The sequence below is a fragment of the Eucyclogobius newberryi genome, unplaced genomic scaffold, assembly GCF_026437365.1.
Source record: "Eucyclogobius newberryi isolate DKJ021-1_F unplaced genomic scaffold, fEucNew1.0.hap1 SCAF_8, whole genome shotgun sequence".
In the NCBI taxonomy this organism is placed as follows: Eukaryota; Metazoa; Chordata; class Actinopteri; order Gobiiformes; family Gobiidae; genus Eucyclogobius; species Eucyclogobius newberryi.
The window spans coordinates 27,391,583-27,419,167 of NW_027316500.1; the positions used below are offsets into that span (position 1 = coordinate 27,391,583).

Below are 27,585 nucleotides of genomic sequence, written 5' to 3' on the forward strand. Positions count from 1 at the left end.
AGAATATAAGGGATGGACTTGTCTTTTTTAATCGATTTTGTAATGTCAATTGTAAATATTGTAAGTGTTTTTATCTTTTTAGTGAATTTGTGAGCTTCACTACAGCATGAATTAAACTACAGCTAGAATTAAACATCAGTCATCGGCCACAACGGACGAGGACAGTCGGACAACAACATCGAGCTCTGTTTGATTGTACTCCGCATCCAATCTGCAGCGGTGTAGCGCTGTGTGTGTGTGTGTGTGTGTGTGTGTGCGTGCGTGTGTGTGTTGTTAATATGGCAGTGATGAAAAGGTGACGTCAGCCCTGCACACTGCCCGCCTTGTTCCCTCTTGCGGCTTCTGGCGGATCTGCGGTCGCACCCTTGATTGAGCGCGCGCATAAACTCGACACTCGCCACACACGCTGCTGAGACGTTGCGGTGCGGCTGGAGGTTTGGACGCATTAGACGGCCTATTTTGTATTTTGAAATGTTCTACAACGCTGAGGAAAAGGCTTAGTTTGTGTGATAATGTCGAAGGAGTCTGTGATCAAAGCAGAAAAGATAAGATAAACTTTAGTGTCCCTCAAGGGGGAGTCTTCAGGCTTGAGATGTTCACTGAATCTGATCCAGTTACAGAGATGCAGTTTGAGGACATTCAGTACGAGTAAATATAAATATATACATTATTCAACATTAATCATCATAAACACTAACGTTCATGTTTTGTGTCGTTCTGATGCAATGATGTGTTTCTCGGAGTAGTAAAACATCCTGTCTCAACACATGACATGTTTTAGAGTCTGTATTAGATTTGATGACTAAATTAAGAAGGCGGTTCACTCAATAATCAATTACCGGACAATACGTCACACCTTTTTTCATAGTTTAGAGTGCGACTTATACTTATACTCCGGAGCGACTTATGTGATATTATTTGTTATTCCAGAAAGTGCTCACACTTGCAACTGCCTTTCATATTATTAAATATGTTTTTTTCTTCTCTATTATGCATTTTTTGGCCGGTGCGACTTATACTACGGAAAATACAGTAGTTGCAATTAATCGATTAACTTGTTTCAGCCCTGTAGTAATGTTTTCTGCAGATAAATTAATTTACAAAAGAGGAAATACTTCATCATTTCAGACCTGCGTGCAAACATTATCCATTATAATAACTGTGATAAAACACATGAGGGTTATTGGTTATGGTTGTTATTATGAGGTATTCCAGAAAGTGCTCCATTAAGGATATTTAAATTAATGTTCGTTTGGCTTAATTCCAAGCTGTTATAACACATGAATACATTAACTAACGTATTGTCTGTATAACTAAATACCTGTACATATCTACATCAAGCTGCAATGTAACTTTAAACGTAAACCTAGATTAAGAGTATCCTTGTCAGGACACTGCAGCTGTACTCCAGAAAATAGGTGTAAATCCGAATAATAAACACTACGTACACGACTAAGTCACGAAAATTCACCTGTTGCTCCATAAAAGCCGCTGCTTTGGCGGGACGCAGGTGTTAACTCTCACACTCTTCTTCAGATTATGGCGAGACGCACGAAAGGTCCAAAAATGACTCGACACTGAAGTGAAGCGGCTCAACACGGAGGAAACAATGCGTCCGTACTGGCCCTGGATGAATGTGCAGGTGTTTGGACTGACATTTTAAACACTTTACAAAAGAGAAAATATAAAAGTACCAGGTCCAAAAAGTGGAATAATCTAGGACTAAGTAACTGCAACTGACGAGTATTTTAGTTGTTCCAGTCAGCGATTATGTTTTTGATTTCTCCACTTGTCCAACGATCATTTCTATTGTACATCGAGTGCTTTTAAATATTTTTTTTAACCAGATAAAGATTAAAGTATTTTGACTGAAGGGTTCTAGATGGAGATTTTTTCTTTTTAAACGATGATTTTTTTTATTTTTTTGGCCTTTTGTTTGAGTAATGTCAATGTCCTTGTTATAAAAGGCCTTTTCATATGATTCATATGATTTTTGAGTCCAGATAGTGATTATGATCATCAAAATATGACTATGGTTATTGTTTATAGCCGAGTAGTCAATGAATCACACGGACAAACCTCAATTCAAACGCCAACAGCAAAAATCGAAACGAGGTGTGTGGCAACTGTGTTCGAGTGAGTGATTAGAGCAGATCGGCTGCCACTTTTATGTCGGTCAGCCCCATGGCAGCTGTGACAACAATAGCGTGCGGACTGAAGGACCAATAACCTTGATTTTCCGCTTAGTGAACAGTTTTTTTGGAATAACACAATCTAAATCCAAGCTCCTCATCATTGTGACTATGCAAGCACAACCAGCAGTGCTAAGACCATATATTGAGAACCCCCCGGCTCTACTCTCTCCCTTTGACCCGCCTTAGATCTCGGGACGTCGTGGTCAGTGATCAAACGGGGCGGCTGCAGACGCGGTCGGCCGGGCAGGAATCCGCCTCGTCACGTTAATGAAAGCTCATCAGTGCGATCGAGCGGACGGCGTTATCTGCTTAGGCACCGAATCTGACCTCCCACCAGCAGCGGGGGGCCGCGTGCTAATCTGTGCCCGATCTCCAGGCCCTGGTCGCGGGGGTGAGAGGCGCGGGAGGGGCATGGGCCAGTGTGCGGGGGCCTGGCAGATGGGACGGCGGGCGGTCTGCTTTGAAACGGGAGCCCAGCGCGGGACGTGGAGCGGACGTGGCCAAGGAGGGTCCGGGCGGGCGTTACAAGGGGCCGTATTCTTCCACTTATCTGCGTGTGCGGGGGGCTTGAGTTACTGACGAGAAGGACACGTGCGCTGATGGACGGACGGCTGCGCTCGGACCGACTCTTGAAGCTGGTTTGACAAAGTTATCTACAAGAATGTGGCACAGAAGCCCACTATCCGACCATCTTATTAGATTGCCAATCCACGGTTAATTTACGGTCACTTATTATGTAACGCAGGGTACATAGTTTTGGAGACAGGTATTTGTTTTCCACTAATGGTGTCTAATAATTAACCCTTAAAGGACACATTATGCATTATTTTCATTATTGGCCTTTAAACATGAGAAAAAAACGATGCATACAAGAAGCACACGTTATTTTCTGTGAGTCAGGTTTTCCCTCATCTTATTATCATTGTTTTTGGTGTTAAAACATCTAACAGCAATACAAAAATTAAAAAAAACAAGCACATACATGTAATGCACACAATTTGACGGCAGAAATACTGAGTCTTTTGACGATTTATCGACTTAAAAACAGGGCAGGAAAACCTTTGGAGCTCTACGCATGACGTCATATTTTTGGGAAATTGGAAACCACATTTTTCTGAGGCTCAGGAAAGAGGAGTTTTAAAACAGGATTAAGGACACAAACATGGATGAAGCTAAACGTAACTCCAGAAATGTTTTAGACGAGGGAGAAAAGTTATAACGTGGTTCAAAGGTGTCAAATAAAATGTCAAAGCTGGTAGCAACATTTTTCAGTCATTAAAAAGTAGATACCGTATTTTCCGGACTATAAGTCGCACCTTTTTCATAGTTTTGGCCGGGGTGCGACTTATTCTTATATTTATACTTATATACTTATACTCCGAGCGACTTATATGTGATATTATTTGTTATTTTTACACTTGCAACCGCATTTCATACTCCAGTGCGACTTATATGTTTTTTTCTTCTCTATTATGTATTTTTGGCTGGTGCGACTTATACTCCAGTGCGACTTATAGTCCGGAAAATACAGTATAACAACTTTTTTTACAGTATAATTTAATTGGACATAAATTCAAAGTTACCGTGAAGCGATCCACAAACACCGGTGGAGCGCCGTGCTAATGCCGTTTGCAGATGGGAGGGGCCTGTGCGAGTCGGACTGGAAGGAACGCAGCAGAAACAGCACCTGAAAAAACAAAGAAAAACATATTTTATAAAACCAAGCATTACGACAACCTTTGTTGAGGTCTCCAAAGCAGTGTGGTAGGGTTAGCCGGTATGGCAAAAAAATTATAATATTATTACCACATATTGATGGATCTAGATTTTTTATTTGATTAGATTTTTCTTTTTAACAAGCATCGAGTATTGATTTACTGACATAAACAAACTTATAATGCCTGCCCTTTAACAAAACATTCATCTGCTCCAAACCACATTTTATTTGAAAAAATAAAAAAACCTTAACAGCCTGAATCTCCAAACTTTTAAAAATGTATACCATCAAGTTCAAACTCTGGTCCTGGTAGTGCTGTAATCAAACTAGGAACGACACGCCGACAGAATTAGACCCGAGACTAACTCGTTTCCAGCCCGACATTATTCAAACGCCCCGACTCACGCCTGATGCCCGGCCCGAGCACGTGTGAAATGACAGAAATGATGCCCAACGCCGCCTGGGCAAAGAAATCCAACATAAAACACAAAACATTCATCTGCTCCAAACCACATTTTATTTGAAAAAATAAAAAAACCTTAACAGCCTGAATCTCCAAACTTTTAAAAATGTATACCATCAAGTTCAAACTCTGGTCCTGGTAGTGCTGTAATCAAACTAGGAACGACACGCCGACAGAATTAGACCCGAGACTAACTCGTTTCCAGCCCGACATTATTCAAACGCCCCGACTCACGCCTGATGCCCGGCCCGAGCACGTGTGAAATGACAGAAATGATGCCCAACGCCGCCTGGGCAAAGAAATCCAACATAAAACATAATAGGTGCATACGTATTTGAACAGGCGTTACTGGACTTTCAAAGGACAACTTGTAGTGATCTAGATAGTGCACATTAAAGGCATAGTTTGGGTGCCAGGCGGTGACTCATGTGGTGTCTAAAAGTGTCCCTCTCGGCCCACAAACAGGCCCAATTCAAAGGCAGCGCGGCGATGGGTGGAGTAGTAACCTTGGACTCGACATCACAGTGCCCTCAAGCTGAACGTTCGTGGGTTCAGATAGGGGCTTGTTGTTTCAGCGACTGTGGATTTCCTCTCGATGACCCACTTTCCTTTCATGAGCAGAAACATGCACGTCGGGGAAGCGGACGGGCTGAGAATGGGAGAACGCCGTGCCACTTGTCTATATGTTTAGAGTTTGCGGTGGGCGATGTTTGGGCCACAGAGAAGCCTGGTTTTAAACGAGACTAAGCACGTTATATATTTTCTATGCTGATTGTGTGGGCAGCGGAGGCTTCAGGAAATCCTCAAAGCCTCAGTGTGTTTCTACTCATGAGACGTTTGTGTCGAGGTTGAATCAGGTCGAGAGCTTCAAGACAAACATGGACAAGTTACAAAACAAGTCTCCCATGTCCTCCAGACATTTTTTTACCTAGCTTATTAGTCCCCCTCTTGTTTCCCGTTATAAATGTGTTTTAGAAAATGATGTAGCATGACTCGATGCCTACAAGTTTTAGTCTGAAAGCACCAAGAGAAGGCTGCTTTTACGAAACAAAAATCGTAGAGAGAAACCAGTGTTAGCAGTACGTAAGGAATTGATTGACAGCTATATAGGAGTATAGTTAGATGACTATTAAACATAAAATATGATGATAACTGCAAAAAGTATATATTTATAAAGGCATTAGGCCGGTGATGAATTAAATTTGAATTACCGTATTTTACGGACTATACGTTTTTCATAGTTTTGGCCGGGCTGCGACTCATACATATATTTATACTTATATACTTATGCTCCGGAGCGACTTATATGTGATATTGTTTGTTATTTTCACACTTGCAACCGCATTTCATACTCCAGTGCAACTTAAATATGTTTTTTTGTTCTCTATTATGCATTTTTTGGCTGGTGGCGACTTATACTCCGGTGCAACTTATAGTCCGGAAAATACGGTATCTAGCTAATATAAGTTGGATTCCTAAGTTCTTTGAAAAGCTCCTGGTGTCTCCTAAGCTACAGACTGGAGATGTTTCACTGTTGGCTCTTTGCACAGCCCAGCGGTGCTACTTCAGCTCGGGTCACTCTTCCGTGAATCCCTCTTTCGCCGTAGTTCTTTCCTTACGGGGTTTTCCATCGGGGCCGAGCGCAGAACCTAACACAACAAACAAATACGCTCTTTTCTTTTTTTGGCGAGTAGGCTTTATAAGACAGGACAGCTGAGCGTGGAACGGGGATGAGAGAGAAGGGAGGACATGCAGTGACCTGTCAGAGCCGGCCGACTGCCCGTGGAGCCTGGCATATGTGCTGCCGCCTTAACCACTCCACCACCGGGCCCGCACAATATGCTTATTTCTATAAAAGTTTGTAAAATTGACATGAGCACTGTAACCCCATTAAACCAAACTACCGTATCTTCCGGACTATAAGTGGCACCTTTTTTTCCAGTTTTGGCCGGTGTGCGACTTATACTTATATTTATACTTATATACTTACACTCCGGAGCGACTTATATGTGATATTATTAGTTATTTTCACACTTGCAAACGCATTTCATTCTCCAGTGCGACTTATACATGTTTTTTTCTTCTCTATTATGCATTTTTTGGCTGGTGCGACTTATATTCGGGTGCGACTTATAGTCCGGAAAATACGGTATTTATGAATAAGATCCATACGGTCAAAGTTGTCAGAGGTATTTAACTTATTTATTTCCATGGAGACGGCCCCAGGCTAAGTTGCAGGTCAGATCTGTGGGGGGGCAAGCCCGTTCCCAGTAAGGACAGTGATTTTTCATGTATTTCAAAACATTTTATAAGCAATTTAAACAGTTGCAATTGAATAAATAAAATATGGATCAGTCTTTTTTTATCAGTCTGATTTGTTTCTATCTGCTGACTCTTTCACGCGTCCACCACGGCCTTCTCTCTTGTTCAAACCGAGTCGGAAACGGCGGCGGGTCTGAACTGTTCTCGTGTCGGCGCTGTTTACTAAATAAGAAGTGAAAGCGCGTTGCCAACTGTGCGGCAGCCAGCGAGGATTGCACAGCGCTGCAGACAGGATAGCCCCGAGGCAATGACATCTCCCAAACCTCAGAGCGCTATAGCACTTAGCTCTGACCAGAGGAGTGACAGACGACCCGGGGAGAAGCAACTCGCGCAGCTAAATTATACTTTTAACATGGAGTGAATGGATCCGTGCGCTGGGAGGTTTGTCAGATGTGTTTTTAACTCCGCTCCATAAACTACACTTACCTCTGAGGAGCAAAGTATGTCGCTAAAGCCACGTTTTTACTACGTTTCTATATATTTGACTTTAGTAGAGCCGTGTGATATATAACAACAGAATGCATTCATAACATTTGAAGGAAACATACTAAATTTACATCCAGTGCAACATTTCCACGCCTGTGCAGGACAAGGCTTTGACTGAGCGGTGGGATCATTTATGTGTGTATATTTCTACTTAAGTTTGATTTGAAATCTACGTTTCTGCCTGTTTTATTTTACGTTTTATCATGTTTGTTCTGCTCGAGCCGGGAAAACAAAACCAGCAATAGCCTCATCAATACGTTTGTTTACACATGGCACACACACCCTCCCCCCCAAATATTTTACTGAAGAGAATGATGCTTTCTATGTGGTAACAATCTCCACACATATTTCTAAAAGAGTGCCTCCTATTGTTGATGAGGCAAAGTATTTTGAGCGCGTGTGTGAGCGAGCGGTCCGTAGCAGGTGGATGGTGGCTGGGAGTGTCCAAAACGCTCCGGCACAACGGCTGGATGACTGGGCTGTGTATTCTGGGCCTTGGTAAGTATACTCTTTAAGCTGGGCCTATAGCCACAGACCAGGAGGAAGCCATTCATTACGCCGTACAGAGAAGGCAACGTAGGGAAAAACCAGCCCGACCACGTAGCACCGAGCGGGGGCCGCCGTGCCCAGGCCCGCCCCCCGGTCCCTCCTGCAGACTGCTAGCCCAGAGACGCCCAGGGTCCAACTAACCTGTCACTCATAACCTGCAGCGGCAAAAAGAGGCAAAGATTGGACACAGTTTTGATACCTTGTAAAAGTCATTGTATACCGTATTTTCCGGACTATAAGTCGCACTGGAGTATAAGTCGCCAAAAAATGCATAATAGAGAAGAAAAAAACATATATAAGTTGCACTGGAGTATGAAATAAGGTTGCAAGTGTGAAAATAATATCACATATAAGTCGCTCTAAAGTATAAGTATATAAGTATAAATATAAGTATAAGTCGCACCCCGGCCAAAACTATGGGGGAAAAAAAGGTGCCACTTATAGTCCGGAAAATACGGTAATGATGAGATAAAGGACACACACATCAGATTCTTAGAAGTGTGCCAGATCCAATCCTTTGAAGTCTGGGCATAGTCCAGATAACAATTATTAAATTAGTTATCTAAATAATCAATTAGTTGAGATTAATCAAGTAACTTGTTTCAGCTCCTCGTTCAATCCTGCTGCTGGAGGCTGAAGTGAGTTGTGTTCTTGGCACTCGGAGACGTGACAGATGTAGAAAGGATCCCATGGTCTGTCAGTTTGCCCCAGGGCAGCTGTGGCTATTGTGGCTTACCACAAACATGTTGGGGAGCGAATGAATAATGCAATGAAAAGCAGCACAATCTTGACAAAAAGTCCAATAAATGGTCATTGAAAAGCATAAGGGAGCATCTGTTTGAATGAAGAAAAAAATACATTTGGTCGAGTTCAATTAGTAAATCAATACTAAATGGATTGTACTACAGTGAATTAAAAAAAAAACACCATCTTAACTTCGCCCACTCTGCACCTGCCGATCACGTCAACTCTATAAACTCACATCTAACTCGACACACGGAACCGGAGCGTGTTTTATGCTCATTACTGGGCGGCTCTTATGAAATCAGACCGGTTCACCATCCCAGGCTCCGTTATTATAAGGTTCGGTTTGCAGCGGCTCCCATGATGCCTCGCTCCAGATACACCTCATGCACTGGATTGGGAAGTCCCGCTCGTGGGAGGCTCAGCCGGCTCCATCCGGAATCGGCAAATACGGCATATTTATAGTAAAGCGGCAGCCTCCCTGTTCCTCCCAACGCGGCGCTCCACGTGGGACACTGGGATCTCACTATTAGACATGATATAACTCTGCGGGGCCACCATTAGGTCAACTGTGCATTACGCCTCATTTATGCCACTCCGTCATGTCCGTGTGTAATGCAATCTAATTCACATCCAGTGTGCGTGTTAGGGAGGCCTCGTTAGGGAGGCCTTGTTAGGTAATAATGTCGGGTTTTAACATCACAATCAGGCATTTGCACCTGTAATAAAATAGATTTAATGGTGACTATAGAAGAAAGCAGATCGGGTGCATCTCCTCTCCTCCTCTGCTCTCCTCCTCTCATCTTATCTCTTCTTTTCTTCTCTCCTCTTCTTTGCCCTCTTCTTTTCTTCTCTCCTCTTCTGTCCTCTTCCTCTTTTCTGCTCTCCTCTTCTTCACCGCTCTCCTCTTACTCTCTCCTCTCCTTCTCCTCTCTTTCTCCTCTCCTTCTCTGCACTCTTCTCCGCTCTCTTCTTCTTTGCTCTCCTCCTCTTCTTCACTCTCCCCCTCTTCTTCACCACTCTCTTCTTCTCTGCTTTCCTCTTACTCTCTCCACTCTCCTTCTCTGCACTCCTCGTCTGCTCTCATCTTCTCGTCTGCTCTCATCTTCTCGTCTGCTCTCATCTTCTCGTCTGCTCTCCTCTTCTCGTCTGCTCTCCTCTTCTCGTCTGCTCTCATCTTCTCGTCTGCTCTCTTCTCGTCTGCTCTCATCTTCTCGTCTGCTCTCATCTTCTCGTCTGCTCTCCTCTTCTCGTCTGCTCTCCTCTTCTCGTCTGCTCTCATCTTCTCGTCTGCTCTCATCTTCTCGTCTGCTCTCATCTTCTCGTCTGCTCTCATCTTCTCGTCTGCTCTCCTCTTCTCGTCTGCTCTCCTCTTCTCGTCTGCTCTCCTCTTCTCGTCTGCTCTCCTCTTCTCGTCTGCTCTCATCTTCTCGTCTGCTCTCTTCTCGTCTGCTCTCTTCTCGTCTGCTCTCATCTTCTCGTCTGCTCTCCTCTTCTCGTCTGCTCTCATCTTCTCGTCTGCTCTCCTCTTCTCGTCTGCTCTCCTCTTCTCGTCTGCTCTCATCTTCTCGTCTGCGCTCATCTTCTCGTCTGCTCTCCTCTTCTCGTCTGCTTTCATCTTCTCGTCTGCTCTCCTCTTCTCGTCTGCTCTCCTCTTCTCGTCTGCTCTCCTCTTCTCGTCTGCTCTCCTCTTCTCGTCTGCTCTCCTCTTCTCGTCTGCTCTCATCTTCTCGTCTGCTCTCATCTTCTCGTCTGCTCTCATCTTCTCGTCTGCTCTCCTCTTCTCGTCTGCTCTCATCTTCTCGTCTGCTCTCATCTTCTCGTCTGCGCTCATCTTCTCGTCTGCTCTCATCTTCTCGTCTGCTCTCATCTTCTCGTCTGCTCTCCTCTTCTCGTCTGCTCTCATCTTCTCGTCTGCTCTCATCTTCTCGTCTGCTCTCATCTTCTCGTCTGCTCTCATCTTCTCGTCTGCTCTCCTCTTCTCGTCTGCTCTCATCTTCTCGTCTGCTCTCATCTTCTCGTCTGCGCTCATCTTCTCGTCTGCTCTCATCTTCTCGTCTGCTCTCATCTTCTCGTCTGCTCTCATCTTCTCGTCTGCTCTCCTCTTCTCGTCTGCTCTCATCTTCTCGTCTGCTCTCTTCTCGTCTGCTCTCATCTTCTCGTCTGCTCTCATCTTCTCGTCTGCTCTCTTCTCGTCTGCTCTCATCTTCTCGTCTGCTCTCTTCTCGTCTGCTCTCATCTTCTCGTCTGCTCTCATCTTCTCGTCTGCTCTCCTCTTCTCGTCTGCTCTCCTCTTCTCGTCTGCTCTCATCTTCTCGTCTGCTCTCATCTTCTCGTCTGCTCTCATCTTCTCGTCTGCTCTCATCTTCTCGTCTGCTCTCCTCTTCTCGTCTGCTCTCCTCTTCTCGTCTGCTCTCCTCTTCTCGTCTGCTCTCCTCTTCTCGTCTGCTCTCATCTTCTCGTCTGCTCTCTTCTCGTCTGCTCTCTTCTCGTCTGCTCTCATCTTCTCGTCTGCTCTCCTCTTCTCGTCTGCTCTCATCTTCTCGTCTGCTCTCCTCTTCTCGTCTGCTCTCCTCTTCTCGTCTGCTCTCATCTTCTCGTCTGCGCTCATCTTCTCGTCTGCTCTCCTCTTCTCGTCTGCTTTCATCTTCTCGTCTGCTCTCCTCTTCTCGTCTGCTCTCCTCTTCTCGTCTGCTCTCCTCTTCTCGTCTGCTCTCCTCTTCTCGTCTGCTCTCCTCTTCTCGTCTGCTCTCATCTTCTCGTCTGCTCTCATCTTCTCGTCTGCTCTCATCTTCTCGTCTGCTCTCCTCTTCTCGTCTGCTCTCATCTTCTCGTCTGCTCTCATCTTCTCGTCTGCGCTCATCTTCTCGTCTGCTCTCATCTTCTCGTCTGCTCTCATCTTCTCGTCTGCTCTCCTCTTCTCGTCTGCTCTCATCTTCTCGTCTGCTCTCATCTTCTCGTCTGCTCTCATCTTCTCGTCTGCTCTCATCTTCTCGTCTGCTCTCCTCTTCTCGTCTGCTCTCATCTTCTCGTCTGCTCTCATCTTCTCGTCTGCGCTCATCTTCTCGTCTGCTCTCATCTTCTCGTCTGCTCTCATCTTCTCGTCTGCTCTCCTCTTCTCGTCTGCTCTCATCTTCTCGTCTGCTCTCTTCTCGTCTGCTCTCATCTTCTCGTCTGCTCTCATCTTCTCGTCTGCTCTCTTCTCGTCTGCTCTCATCTTCTCGTCTGCTCTCATCTTCTCGTCTGCTCTCATCTTCTCGTCTGCTCTCATCTTCTCGTCTGCTCTCATCTTCTCGTCTGCTCTCATCTTCTCGTCTGCTCTCATCTTCTCGTCTGCTCTCATCTTCTCGTCTGCTCTCATCTTCTCGTCTGCTCTCATCTTCTCGTCTGCTCTCATCTTCTCGTCTGCTCTCCTCTTCTCGTCTGCTCTCATCTTCTCGTCTGCTCTCATCTTCTCGTCTGCTCTCATCTTCTCGTCTGCTCTCATCTTCTCGTCTGCTCTCATCTTCTCGTCTGCTCTCATCTTCTCGTCTGCTCTCCTCTTGTCTGCTCTCCTCTTACTCTCTCCACTCTTCTCTGCTCTCTATCCACAGTTTCATAATGAAGTGAAAGTAAAAAGTGAAGCTGAAATGCAGATGCAAATAACTTTTTATTTTTAATCAATAGTTTGTGTTATGTTTATATTTGCTGTATGCAATCGAAATAATGCCACTATTTAATATTCCGATTGGATAAATGGTTTTCCTTACACGTTCTATAGTTGTGCGGCGATTGAAGAAACGGGAAGAAAAACACGTTTGATTTACTGGTCAGACGTTTCGAAGAAAAACCGCCGCGGCCAATAATAAATGTACAATAACGGCTCAGACTTACCGCACTGTTGTTGGAAAAGGCCGCACCCGGACCATGATGCAGCAGTGACATATGCACCTATACCCTATATACAGGAAGCAACAAAAATATATTCAAAAGTAGAAAATGTATGCGTTTAAATGTGTACTTTTCCCTCAGAAAACGTCGCCATAGTCAATGTCCCGTAACAGGTAACTACCACTTTAAAGTTAAATACAAAACTGGCCAAACATACTGCTTGTCAACACAGCACGGCAGAACAAAATGGCCAATTATATGTAAAAAATGTAAAAAAAAAAAAAAAAAAAAAATCAGCCAATGATTATGGATTCTCGTGCCATTCAAATTGTATTCCGTATTTTTCCATAATGTAATGTTCCAGGTGAAATGTCAACATTATTGTGGAAAGGTCTGAAACTCCCTTGGGCTTCGGTCAGACGACATAAAAAAACAAAAAAAAAAAGGTCTATATTGGTACGTCTTGCCTTGTTTTGTAGCGAGGCGTAACTGCGCGTATGTTGCAACGGCTCTGCGTCCGCTTTTGGAGGCGGTAAAAATAGTTTCGGTGGATGTGAGGTCCCTCCAGACTCTGTTATCAAGCCGCCGTCCCGCCCACTGCCGCGACCGCAGCCGGACCACATGCCCCGCGCGCTGCAGAAGGGCAAGTGCAAATGACGGCGTGCCACTCGGGGTTCGGACGGGCGGGAGAAGAGCAAAATAAATTTAAAAAAACACGCTAAGAGTAAGACAGAGGTTAGGCAAAGTTTGGACGCGCCCATTCGAAAGAGATCCCCGTAAATGTGGGGCATTTAGAGAAGACGTGAAGTTGCACAATCGCTGCTCTTAAATATAATGCAGTTAAGTAAGGATTTAGTCACTTAACCTCATAACCTACTATGAGTACTCTTACCTAAAGTAGCACTGATTAAAACTTAAACATTATCGTAAATCATGAATGAATAAATGCTTTGACTGGAATGCAACATTTGTATTTTGCATTTATTCAATTGTTTTTACTGCTCAAAAACACCTTGAAAAACACTGCGATCTCCTTAAAGATGAGTACCGTTTTTTCCGGACTATACGTTTTTTCTTAGTTTTGGCCAGGGTGCGACTTATACTTATATTTATACTCCGAAGCGACTTATATGTCATATTATTTGTTATTTTCACACTTGCAACTGCATTTCATACTCCAGTGCGACTTCTATATGTTTTTTTTCCTCTATAATGCATTGTTTGAGGGGGGGACGGGGGGAGGGAGGGAGTTTCCAAATAAGGTAAGTTTAATGCCATACAGTGGAAAATCCCAGCACAAAAAGCAAAGCAAAAAAAGCTCCTTTAAATGTACATAATGCAGACATTTCCACACAAAAAAAACAATAATTAAGTCTCCTTTTTGGACACTATAAGTAGGACACTGTAATTACATACTTAGTGAAGTCTGTACAATGCAAACCAATCAAAATGGCAAATTAAAAATGTATTTAAGGAATGATATGTACGTTTTACACACTATATCAAATTCAAGTACACTTGGTGATAATGGTAATGTTAATAACAGTGGTGCAAGCGTGCGAGGTCAGAAGACGTATTATGAACCTAAAACAATAATAAGTCTTACCGTATTTTCCGGACAATAAGTCGCACTGGAGTATAAGTCGCACCAGTCACAATAGAGAACAAAAAACATGTAAGTTGCACTGGTGTACGGAATGCGGTTGCAAGAGTGAAAATAACAAATAATATCACGAATAAGTCGAGTAAAAACTATGAAAAAAGGTGCAACTTATAGTCCAGAAAATACGGTAATTTCTTCTTTTCAAACATATTTTTTTCACCATTATTTTATGTTTGTTTCATGTTTTATCATTTATTATGTGTCCAGTCAAGTTCAAAATAGGGATAATCAGACTATCCATTACTCCATGCCCAGACCTGCCCGTTATCATGCATCAGAGGCATCACCTGTCGCTTAACGGTTGCCTGTCCAAACTCTTGACCGGTAATGAATGTAAACGTGAAACGAGACGTGCTGAAGGCTCATCTTTATGTCTCGTTTGGTGTCACATTATCCAGCCTAATTATAGCCTTGAATGTAAAAATAGACGTCTTTCTCGATGCACGTCTTGATTGCCGCCTACTGGTGCGCAGCGGTTAAGAAATCTTCATTAAATCTCAGACAACATTTCATAATAAAAGCCAATAGAGCTCTGTTCAGGCCCGAGGATGTCAAAGAGATGCTGCTCGGAATAAATCAAATATCAATATGTCCTGGCAATAACATAGAGTCACGTGTAAAAGCATTTTGTATGGTTTTTTTGCTCATAAACAATCAAAAAAACAAATTAATCATATGTATTTTGTGCAACCGTGAATGAAAAAAGTGCATTTCTTGGTTCAGTTCAAGCTCTAAAATGAGTGTCAAGCCCAAACAGGTAACTGCACATTAGGGACCGCCTCCTTTTGAGCACCAATGGATGTTCTTTCCTTTTATGCATGTACCCTAAGTCCTCTAAACCGACGTGCGGCCCAAACAAATAAATACTATTAAATACACAAGTGCAAGTCTTCAGGATGATAAATATGTTGGTAATAAAAAACGTATTTGTATTTAAAAGTGCACTGCGTAAAATGTCTGGTGGATGGTATGCTAGCTGCTCGTTATTGCTTTGTCTTGAATTTTCCACACTATGTAAAGTGAAATGTGAAATAAATGGTAGATAGAAATATTTATACTGTCTGTGGTGGGACACAAATACCTCAGTGTTTTTCTTACAACTTCACTTAAGGTTAAATGTCCGGATGGCTTTGTGACGTCATTAATCACAAACAGGAAGTGAAACTATAAACCTCAAAAATGTTCTTTTAAGGGCTATTTTTTTAATATATATATTTTTAGCAAAATTCTAAACATATTTACCTCAACGCATTTTAGTTCAATGAGTCATACGACCTGTAGGGGGCACTTTAACCAAACACGAGAGACCAAAATGAACACAAATAGTGCGCCATAAGCAGGTTATTCCGGTAGTTCAGTTTGGATTGCACAAACTCTAAAACATGTGCAGTTTATCAGGTTTTACTAAGATAAATGTGTCTTCTAGTGTTGAATAAATACGGAAAATACCACACATTTTCTCAATTGCACCATTAGTTAACGTAAAAAGCTATCTGTAAACATTGTCATATGAAGTTTGGACCGATTAAAGGACATTTTTACGAGAAAATAAAGAATGACTGTTGGCTCCATATGTGTCGGCAGAATATCTACAATTGCTAAGAGGTTCTCAATCAAAAAAACAAAACACTTCAAGATTCATAGTCCTTCAGATTCTTCACACTGTTGTGGAAATACACAAAGGATTATAGCAACCAGGCCGGCCCAAAAAGCACGGCCCATAAACACATGAGGGAGACGAGCCAAAACTGAAGTCGAGTTGTTTTAGTGCCGGTTCATCCGAAAGGCCTGTTTAGACCAGGGAAGTTGTGTCAGCACTGGAGGTTATTAGAAACAGGAGGTCTCTGCGGCAATAAATAAGGAAGGATTCTGTATCAACTTAAAAAGAATGGCAGGTGGCGTCTGATTTTATTTACTGTAGTATCAGAAAGTGCTTTGTTTTTTCTTCGCACAGCAACAAAAGCATTTAATAATACACCATCTGTTGAAAGAAAATGACTACGGTATAATTCAGGAATGCAGCTGTAGATTTTAATAGTAATAATAATACTTTCCTTTTGTATTGTGCTTTACAAGCTTCTCAAAGTGCTACAATGAAGACCTGGTCAGTTGGGCTGCAACTGGTCAACGAGTTTAAAAAAAAAGAATTAGAACAATTATTTTTATTGTATATTTAGATTTTTTTTTTAAATACATTATCTTTTTTTGTGTCAGATAATTTTTAATACATTTTCATCTAAATATATTTTGAAATATTGTTATTGAATGCATCGAGATGGATAATATTTTAAATTAAAGTGAACTATTTATGAAAATCAGACATTTAGATTTGTTTTAATGCCACTGTTGATGATAAAAAAGGATTTTAACTCGTGCAGATAAACAATTCAGACCATTGTTTAAAAGAGTTGACTAGTCACAATTAGTTGCTTAATCATTTCCCCTCAGCCGCCACACACTCTCACACAACATTCACACATGGACTGAAGAGGTGAAGTGCCTTGCTCAAAGACACAACGACAGAATGTGCTGGCCGGAGCTGGGATCTAAGTGTCAACTAACAGCGAGTCGAGTGCCTCACAACGATAACAGATATTCAGCAAATATGTACTATTATTACTGCGGTGGAACGTGATGGAGGTGTTTACTTTGTCTCAGAACACGGCGTCTGTCCAAACACACTGAAGGCATCAGACGGCGTGGGAAGAGAGGACTCACTGCGTACATGACTCACTGGAAAACAGATGTACAGTGCATCTCTCTCGCTCTCTTTGTGGTACACACTGGAGTACACTTGTGCATCGCCGGGCACGCGCGCAATCGCCGGGCCGGTGGCGGAAGAGAGGCCGTGAAGATTCCCAGCCGCACACGTCTCGCTCTCTGTTGTTCTTCGACAATAACAGAGGAAGTCGTTTTGGCCTTGAGCGAACACATCTGCGACGTGTTAAGACGCCGGAGCGTGTTGAGGTGCATCACACTTTCCTCCGCGTGTTTGACTTAACGCGCCGCAGACTGAGAACAAACAGTAAACAAACTCTGTCACGTGTTCTTCTCAAAACGCAATAATGCACTGATATCTTCTTACGAGGTTTAGGACATTTGTCAGACTTTTTTTTTTTTTTTTTAATCGGGAGGGCCAAATCCAATCCTCCATCAGTAAAAACATGTGGTTGCAGAGTTTAGACTTTGGAGCACATTATAAAGAAAGAACAATTAACTTGGAGATCAGATCATCACATCATTTTCACTCTAAACTTAGCTTTAGTTCAAAAGTATTCGGCTAAAACGGAGTGAAACATTTGTTTATCAGGAGCAATGGATGAAGTTGATGAATGAACTTTTTGAAGAACAATATTTTTTACCCCAAACAACAAAATATTCTGTCTTATTCTGCATAAAAACTGCAACTTAAGTTTAGATCTGTACAAACATGTTCTGAATGAGTTTCTGTTATTACATTGTGAGTTCATAGTCTTTTCCTCAATTCTCCCAAACATGTTTAAAATGTGAACTCCAAAAAATTGCAATTTGATTTTTCCCGCCGAAATCATGCAGCCGAACTACAGCTTTTTTATTTATATTTACCGGCAATAAAACAACTTGATTACCAGAACATCCCATTTATAAAAATGCCTCAAATGTAAACCCTGATAATGTATAAGCATTAGTCACAATTAAATATATACGTGGCCCGGAGTATCATAAGACAAATCTAAAGACGCATTTGAAACCCAGCGACAGACGCCTCCGGAGACGTGCACATTCACCACACTGTCAGCACCGTGGCCAAACCGTGGTCAGGCTACATATAAATAGAAAGTACTTTTGTGTGAGACTTATTAATTGCAGTATAGTGTGTCTCTATAAGCTGTTGATCTGATGCACATTACACAGACGGTCACTGTCAGCACACGATGACCTCAACAGAACTGGTCGTCTGCAGTTATAACCTCTGTCCATGTTTCTTTTGCTGAAAATGATTTATTGGAGATGGATGAGATCTTTTGAATAACAATGCCTTACATTTGTGTTGCATATTACGAGCTTGGAGTCACTCCACATACAGAAACGACAGCGAAAACAAAGGATGAAACTAATTGTTGCCGCATTTTAAATATATATATATATATATATATATATATATATATACAGTGATCCCTCGCTATAACGCGGTTCACTTTTCACGGACTCGCTGCTTCGCGGATTCTGATTGGCTAAACAGTCTCTCCGTGTCTTCTCTACCTGTGTGTCAATAACGTTATGGATTAATATGTACACGTACGTAAAACCACTGCCAAATTGAAGTTTGCGAGGCCGGTGAGAGCGGTGCGCGTGAGCTTCAATGTTTTATGGAGTATTTCATTGTATCCTCCTGCGGGTTCTTCTTGGAACGTTACCCCCGCGATAAACGAGGGATCACTGTATATATATATATATATATATATATATATATATATATATATATATATGATTTTTCCCATTTTATTTATTTATTATTTATTATTATTTGTTGTATTATTATTAATTTTATTCTTCTTTCTTTGCATAGATTAGTTTGTTTTATGCATTTTGTTGTTTTATGCTTAAAAAAGTAAATAGTACAAAAAATGAACACCGTTTATCATGATATTTTCAAACGTGTCACACTCATCTTGAAAAATATAGTCAAAACACTAACGAACAAAACTCAAAAGTACTTCAAAAGTAACCAAAATGTTCCAAAATGCACTTCAATCGCCCGTTTTCATCACATAAACCAAAGTGCATGATTGATGTTTGGGTTTGCGACGTTGTAACCTGAAATACGCGACTTCCTCCATCGCGTCCTTTGATTCGCCGCGGCTTTAAACACAAACGCGCGTTCCAGATAAGGATATTAGATATTAGAGGCCAAGTCGAGTTCCAACGTGAAAGTCCCGAGGAGAGGCGGGCGTCTGAAACTCAAGACGCCACAGACCGACGTGCTGTATCAAAACAAGCAAAGGTGCACGCCCACACGGAGATTACGGATACGGACCGACCCGGAGAGCCTGTCGGGACGAGGCAGTTATCGCTGCGCAAATACCGGAGTTTGGTTCTGTCATCGGGCTAAGGCAAACACAAGCAAACAGTCTGCTGCTAATATCAACACGAGTGAGGGGGGGACGGGGGGAGGGAGGGAGTTTCCAAAAGCGAGAGGGCGGGAGAGTGAAGTGTAAAGGGGTGAAGAAGAAACGAGAGAATCTGATGATGTTTGTGTCGTAAGGAGTGCAATACTTTTCATAAAACGATTGCCATTAAACAACATTAAAGCGCCCCCTACAGGTCGGACGACTCATTGAACTACAATGCAGTTTAGATAAAATATATTTAGAATTTCGCCAAAATATTCACAGAAGAGCACATTTTCAAGGTTTATGATTTCACTTCCTGTTTGTGATTGATGACATCAGACTAGGAAATTACTCAGCATGCAAAAACTCATCTAATGTCACATAAACAGTTATTTAAATCTGACAAATAAAAATATATGAGAGCGACTTTATTTTGTTGAATTAATGTTTAAAGAGTCAAAAAAGTTGTTTCTTTGAGTAAATTCTGCATAAACTGGTTTGAGTGTGTAGGGGACCCATATGTCCCAAAAAGACCTTTGAAAGATAATACCTTTTCACAGCTCAACACAGTTGCAGAAATCAAAGCTAATGTTGGGTGTAAAGGAATGACCCCCCACGGAGAGGACACTGTCTTCACCTGAGCCCCTCCCCCTGAATCTGATAAGAGACATTCCTCAGGACTAAGTTTCTTACTGACTATATTTCACATCTAAACCAACTTGATGCTGACTGTGTGATCTAAACTTGTGACTAAATCATGTTTTAGTTTCGTTTGCCACAAGAACTGGTTTGAAGTATGTTCATGTCGTACTTAATGTACTTTCTCATTACCTGCTATTGATGTGTGTTTGTTGACAATGTTGTGTATTTTATTATGGTCACATGTCATTTTTGCTGGTTTGAGTTAAATTTACCCAAACTGAGAATAAGTTTGACCTAGCGTTAAAGCCACTCCCACTAGGCCACTCCTCCCAGGTCAATAAAAGAGCAGACTTAGCTCTGCTTCCTTCTCTTCTTTCGCCGGCACGTGACCTGCCAGGACGACACACCGGGTCGGGGACCCCCGCAGGGGCCCCTCCCCCACCAGGGAGGCTGCATTGTCTCCCAAACTCGGCTTTCACCAAACAACCCGAACATCTTCATCAAAAAAATGCACAATTCAACGAACCCTGGACTCATCAAACTCTTCGAATGCTAAACCTGCTCAAGCATCAGCGCCCGACAGCTCCAAGGACACAAAGGACTCTGAGAACGCAAAGACGTGGGAGGCCTCGCTCCACACCTTCTGTGATAAAATGTGAATATATGAGTATATTTCTGTGATGTATTTTATCTGCATAATAGTGATATTTTATCTGCATCATTAGTCTAAGAGAAGAACGGGTGTGTGACAAACTGCATTTGTTTGTGAAGGTATCATAAAGATGGGCCAAAGAATGTTGCCCCAGGGGGGGGAGTTGCACCCCCCCTTGCAGGCTTGATCTCTACGGAAAAATACCAAGTGCCTTGATGTGAAGCTGACCAATGAGAAATGTGACCCGCCTATTCCAGAATATCTAATAAAACCAACCAGCATGGGAAAAAACGGTGTGAGACGCAGGAGGATCACGCAGGCTGCGTACAACAGCTTGCGTGATCAGTCCCCGCGTTTTCTCCCAAGCTTGCCATACAAATGTCTGATATTTCTGTGTCGTTTCATATTCTAAGTTGAATTGTGTTCTCGATGTGTTACGGAATAGCATCGGTGTATGTCTCATCCCGTGACACCTTCCTTGGACACGTAAGACCTGAGAGTGGCTGATTACAGAGTGGCATTTAAAGACCTTGAAATATTCCCTAAAACCAATCAAAACCTAATTCTTAATACCAGCATTTCTTCTAAGTTGAGCCCAGGCACAGCCTGTGTAACCAAATGTGTCATTAATTGATTTTATATCTTTGTTTATTAAACCACACAAAACCATCCTGGTTTATAGAGCCTTTGTATTGATCTTTATAGAATTATAATTGTCGGTCAATGAATCGTGTACTCCCCTTCAGAGAATGAGACTGAGTAGATATTAATGTTTTTTTTTCTGAACAAGCTTCAGATGGTGCCCTTTTAAATATAAATATGAACATTAACTACCTAAAGTGCTACATGTGTTGTCCACGATGAAATGGCTAGTCCCAGAGAATATACATTCCATCTTGGTACAAATGTGTGAGCAAGAAATGAGTATAATTACCCTACAAGTGTCCCTGGTGTGATGTCACTTCCTGTCATTTTCTACAGATTTTTCAATGTTTTCTCCACAAATACCTGCTTGATTGGTGTAAAACTATAATTTTTATGTACAACAGGTATAAATACAACAAATAAGACCTGTCATAGGCACTTTATGCTATGATCTGTGCATTTTTTTACGGTAAAAGATTCTTCAGCATAAAATAGATTAGGATTTCAGCATGCACATTTTATAAATTTACAGTTTCCTTTTGAATTCATCATGTCAGACGCTCAGTTGGTGTGTGTGCCATCGTTTGTGGAACTATACGACTGAAATCGACCAGAAAATGTGATCAATCAAACTTCTCCAAACTCCTTTTAGAGCGTCCCGCGTGTTCTCACCTGGAGTAGCGTCCCGTGGATGTGGTTGTGCTGGATCTCAGGCCCCGGCGCCGGAGGAAGCTCCCGCAGCAGGTCGCAGACGGTGGACGGGACCCGGGTCACCAGGACGAACGGGACCAGGGCGCGGGCGGCCATCTCCCGGGTCCTGTACACGGCCGAGCGACCGCATCTGCAATACAGCGGCCGCGGGGACGGGTTAACGGGCGGCATGTCACTCACACGCCGGCATGATTATTTCAGAAGAGTTACAACGGAACGACGAGGCCATTTCATGTATCGGCCGCAGTTTTGTAATAAGAATGAATCCACTGCACAATGAATCGGGATAAAAGGGAGCGACAAACAAAACAAAACACTTTTAAAAGCAACATATACATCAATATAAAATGGATTTTTGACTCCAAATTGAGTTCTAAGCCTCTTTTTACTTTTGTGTGAAGTGAAATAATCAAATAACGCGTTTTATTTTGAAACTTGGCCAAAAAACAGACAGTGAACGTTAACAAAAGAGAATAAAAGAGAAATAATAAATAGTTTGAAGACAAATTGCTGTGGCTTACACCATCAGTCTTTTTTTCATCAGATCTATATTTAACTATTTATGTTTGCACGCGCTCATATGCTGTCATATCTTGTGACAACATATGTCTAGTTGTTCCCCTTTTCAAGCTCTGTGTGCACAAGACAAACTCCTCTCAAGGGCACGAAAGGTCTTCATCAAACCTGTATACAACTAGCCCTAAATGTACAATATATATTGGTTTATTGCTTATACATGTGCGTTTTGTTTTGTCGTCTTGTGTGTTTGACCCCGGAAAGACGACTAAGTAACCACCAAATGCCTCTGAACATGTCAAAAACAACACATGTAATTGATATCTTTGCTTTGTTTTAACAATGATTCCACGTCTCGTTCTTCTGATTAAACTTTAGACGGACAGTTGACGACCAGACTTGAACCGTGACTTCGCCGGTCCGGAAATGGTCTAGCCTCGTGTGTTTGGGCCCACACAGGCTCAGTGTCGGGCCACTCTGAGTTTCCTCTAGGGAGAATACACGCAGGGAGTCATAGATGAAATAAATCATCACAAATGTAAACAATTGAGACGTTTTGATCATTAATAACCATCTGGATTGTAGCTCGATTAAAGTTAAGTCCATACAAAGAAGACTGTGTACAAGACCTAAACCGGGTCCATTTTAGGCCCGATTTTGACTTGGTTTGGTCCTGTTCTAGTCATTGATTAGTTCTGGTTTAGTCCAGTTTTGGTTTTGGGCTTGTTTTTGGTTTAGTCCCAGTTTGCATGTGGTGAATGTGCAGATATTGTGAGCGGAACAGGCCACAAACACACAATAAAGGCAGATTAAAAGGTTATATATTAAGTTTAAACAGTATTTGTCAAGAGTAGAGTAAAAGGAAAGGTCTAGAGGCAGGAGTTGTGTCTGAATACGGTCTTTTTGCGTCTACAGTGACACAGTGGTTAAGCGGGAAAACTGTGAAAAGATTGGACATCGTGATCTCGTTCGCGGGACAATCTGATCCCCGTACTGTGATTCACACATTTCCTCAAACGCTGACATTTGCCCGCCCACTCCTCTCATCGGTGAGTGACAGGTGGATTTAACCAATTGCAATGAAGTGTGAATTTTCAGGAGAAGGAAGTCACTTTAGCTTCAAGGCAACATAAAGAGTACATGATGAAATATGCATCGTGATCTGGCTCAGAGAATAAGGTAATATTATTTTTGGCAACCCTGTTAAAAAAAATATTATCATTATTAAATTCGAACAAAATATGAAATTGCTAGTGTAAAATATGATGTATGAAGAATAAATAAAGATATATACGTGTTTTAAATAGTTAGAATGTGTGTGTGGTCAGTGTACAAGCCCGTTGGTCAGTGTTTGAGCCTGTACGAGCCTGTTGGTCAGTGTTCGAGCCCGTTGGTCAGTGTTTGAGCCTGTACGAGCCTGTTGGTCAGTGTTCGAGCCCGTTGGTCAGTGTTCGAGCCTGTACGAGCCTGTTGGTCAGTGTTTGAGCCTGTACGAGCCTGTTGGTCAGTGTTCGAGCCCGTTGGTCAGTGTTTGAGCCTGTACGAGCCTGTTGGTCAGTGTTCGAGCCCGTTGGTCAGTGTTTGAGCCTGTACGAGCCTGTTGGTCAGTGTTCGAGCCTGTACGAGCCTGTTGGTCAGTGTTCGAGCCTGTTGGTCAGTGTTCGAGCCTGTACGAGCCTGTTGGTCAGTGTTCGAGCCTGTACGAGCCTGTTGGTCAGTGTTCGAGCCTGTTGGTCAGTGTTCGAGCCTGTACGAGCCTGTTGGTCAGTGTTTGAGCCTGTACAAGCCTGTTGGTCAGTGTTCGAGCCCGTTGGTCAGTGTTTGAGCCTGTACGAGCCTGTTGGTCAGTGTTCGAGCCTGTACGAGCCTGTTGGTCAGTGTTCGAGCCCGTTGGTCAGTGTTTGAGCCTGTACGAGCCTGTTGGTCAGTGTTCGAGCCCGTTGGTCAGTGTTTGAGCCTGTACGAGCCTGTTGGTCAGTGTTTGAGCCTGTACGAGCCTGTTGGTCAGTGTTCGAGCCTGTACGAGCCTGTTGGTCAGTGTTTGAGCCTGTACGAGCCTGTTGGTCAGTGTTTGAGCCTGTACGAGCCTGTTGGTCAGTGTTCGAGCCCGTTGGTCAGTGTTTGAGCCTGTACGAGCCTGTTGGTCAGTGTTCGAGCCTGTACGAGCCTGTTGGTCAGTGTTCGAGCCCGTTGGTCAGTGTTTGAGCCTGTACGAGCCTGTTGGTCAGTGTTTGAGCCTGTACGAGCCTGTTGGTCAGTGTTCGAGCCCGTTGGTCAGTGTTTGAGCCTGTACGAGCCTGTTGGTCAGTGTTCGAGCCCGTTGGGTCAGTGTTTGAGCCTGTACGAGCCTGTTGGTCAGTGTTTGAGCCTGTACGAGCCTGTTGGTCAGTGTTCGAGCCTGTACGAGCCTGTTGGTCAGTGTTCGAGCCCGTTGGTCAGTGTTTGAGCCTGTACGAGCCTGTTGGTCAGTGTTTGAGCCTGTACGAGCCTGTTGGTCAGTGTTCGAGCCTGTACGAGCCTGTTGGTCAGTGTTCGAGCCCGTTGGTCAGTGTTCGAGCCTGTACGAGCCCGTTGGTCAGTGTTCGAGCCCGTTGGTCAGTGTTTGAGCCTGTACGAGCCTTTTGGTCAGTGTTTGAGCCTGTACGAGCCTGTTGGTCAGTGTTTGAGCCTGTACGAGCCTTTTGGTCAGTGTTTGAGCCTGTACGAGCCTGTTGGTCAGTGTTTGAGCCTGTACAAGCCTGTTGGTCAGTGTTTGAGCCTGTACGAGCCTGTTGGTCAGTGTTTGAGCCTGTACGAGCCTGTTGGTCAGTGTTTGAGCCTGTACGAGCCTGTTGGTCAGTGTTCAAGCCCGTTGGTCAGTGTTCGAGCCTGTACGAGCCTGTTGGTCAGTGTTTGAGCCTGCACGAGCCTGTTGGTCAGTGTTCAAGCCCGTTGGTCAGTGTTCGAGCCTGTACGAGCCTGTTGGTCAGTGTTCAAGCCCGTTGGTCAGTGTTCGAGCCTGTACGAGCCCGTTGGTCAGTGTTTGAGCCTGTACGAGCCTGTTGGTCAGTGTTCGAGCCCGTTGGTCAGTGTTCGAGCCTGTACGAGCCCGTTGGTCAGTGTTTGAGCCTGTACGAGCCTGTTGGTCAGTGTTCAAGCCTGTACGTCAGTTGGTCAGTGCCGTATCCGTATCTGAAGCTGATGGCTAGAGTTTTCAGGGCCGGCGTGCGATGGTCACTTAGAGTGCAGCTAAATTTACTCCTGTTTACAGCACGATACAGTTTCCTTCTCCAGTGTCATAACAGAAACACGACGAGAGGACAGGGACCGAAGACGAGAGGACAGGGACTGAAGACGAGAGAACAGGGACTGAAGACAAGTGGACAGGGACTGAAGACAAAAGGACAGGGACTGAAGACGAGAGGACAGGAGCCAGAGGAACGCCGCTCCAGTGAAGATGATGTTAAAGGTTAAATGGACGATTTTTCTGGCCCAAATCTGAGTCTCATTTCCTCGTGGCGTGGACAGCCGAATAGTCCTGCCACGTATCAATCATAAAACGCACCTACTGCTCACCTGCAGCTCGTCCCCACGTTTCCGCGTCTCTAAGCGCATTGATCTATCATAATATAGTATGTAATATAGTAATATAGACAAAATGAAGACGGAGAAAGACTGTTCGAGCTGACTCAGAAGAGACAATAAACAAACGCACGTGTGTGTTGTAACAGTCCACCCGAGTTCTCAAATCGCCGAAAAATCGTCCATTGCGCCTTCAAGTTTGGTATAGGAACCATTGAATTTAAAGTGCCCCCTACAGGTCGGACGACTCATTTTTTAGGTTTATATATTAACTTCCTGTTTGTAATTGATGACATCACACTAGGAAAATACCCAGCAAACACTGGGCAAAAACACATCTAATGTCATCGTCGTTTTTATTTGACAAATAAAAATATAAAGGAGCACCTTTATTTGTTGAATAAAGTTTAGAGTGTCAAAAAAGTTGTTTCTTTGTGTAAATTCTGCATAAACTTTGTCTGGAATGAGTGTCCCTAGTGTGATGTCACTTACTGTCATTTTCTACAGCTTTTTCACCTTTTCTCCAAAAATACCTGCTTGATTGATGTAAAACTATAATTTATATGTGTACAACAGGTATAAATACAACAAATAAAGTCAAAATTGGAAAACCGTAAAAACCTGTCATAGTCACTTTAACACTACAGTACAATGCAGAGGCACTTTATCTTTAATCTTAATGTTATTCTGTCATATATTGAATTTCTCTGTGTGGCAGTGAGATCAATGCAGTTAAATTCTAAATATAAATGAAGAATCAAATGGATGAGAATGAGAAATGAAGTAAGTTAGGGCTTCAGTGCAGACTTCAAACTCTTTTATTCCAGATATAATCCTGGTTTGGCCTTTGTTTGGTCCAAATTAAGACCTGGTTTAGTCCTGGTTCACTTCTTGTTGAGTTTGAGACATTTGAGTCATTAAAAAGATGGCACTAATAAAGAAAAACATTCCTTGAAATACTCTCATAAGTTTAAATACAGCTGTTATATTTAATAGAGATGAACAGCCTTAGTTGCAGCGGGCGCATGTGAAGTGGTGAGAAGGAGACAAACAGTCCTGTGTCATAAAGCAAATATAAATATGAATCTATATAGAGCGTGCAACTGCCCGTGTCGTCCGCAGTGACACATAAGACCCGTCGACCCAGGGTTCACTCCAGGCAAACGGCCGTGTGTTTGGCTCACTCGGTTTCCAGGGAAAAGGACATAAACATACTTTGTGCAAAGACGTATAAGTTACATACTGTGTGAGGCCAAAGAGCTCGAGAGTCATGAACGACATTAGAAAAGAGAAAAGCAGCTGACTTCATTGTCCCAACGTATTTCTGAACCAATGTAAACCTTTGGGAGTGGCTCATTCTTCACAAGATGTACTACATGTCCTCAAAAGAGTTTCAATACTTTTAGCAATATTAATAAAGAAATAAATATTATGTAATGTGTCTTACATTTAATTTACATTTTTATTTATTTATCATTTCATTATTATCATTTTTTTGTATTATTCATTTTCTTCTTCTTCCTCTCTTTGCATGGATTTGTTTGTTTTGTGTGTTTTTGGTTTAAAAAAAAATAGAACAAAAAATGAATATGAAATATGAATTATGTAATACCTTTTTAATTAAGTCCTCAAAAGATTTTCAAAGCCTTTATCAATATTAATAAAATAAAATATAAGATAAATTACAGAATATTTAGACCCATTTTATTTATATATTATTTTGTTGTATTATTAATTTTCTTCTTTCTCTCTTTGC

The 27,585-nt window shown here is 42.7% G+C and overlaps 1 protein-coding gene and 1 long non-coding RNA gene across 2 annotated transcripts in view; both read right to left on the reverse strand.

Annotated features, from left to right (window-relative positions):
• The window catches only part of LOC140351666 (uncharacterized), a 344,644-nt gene that overhangs the window by 102,133 nt on the left and 214,926 nt on the right, over positions 1-27,585 (reverse strand). The gene's annotated exons all lie outside the window — the stretch shown is intronic.
• The window catches only part of thada (THADA armadillo repeat containing), a 165,224-nt gene that overhangs the window by 56,172 nt on the left and 81,467 nt on the right, over positions 1-27,585 (reverse strand). Inside the window, exons 29-30 of the mRNA XM_072437603.1 lie at positions 21,714-21,882; positions 3,779-3,882 (exon numbers count right to left, since the gene is read on the reverse strand). Coding sequence (XP_072293704.1) covers positions 3,779-3,882; positions 21,714-21,882 — 273 coding nt within the window. The remainder of the gene's footprint in view (positions 1-3,778; positions 3,883-21,713; positions 21,883-27,585) is intronic.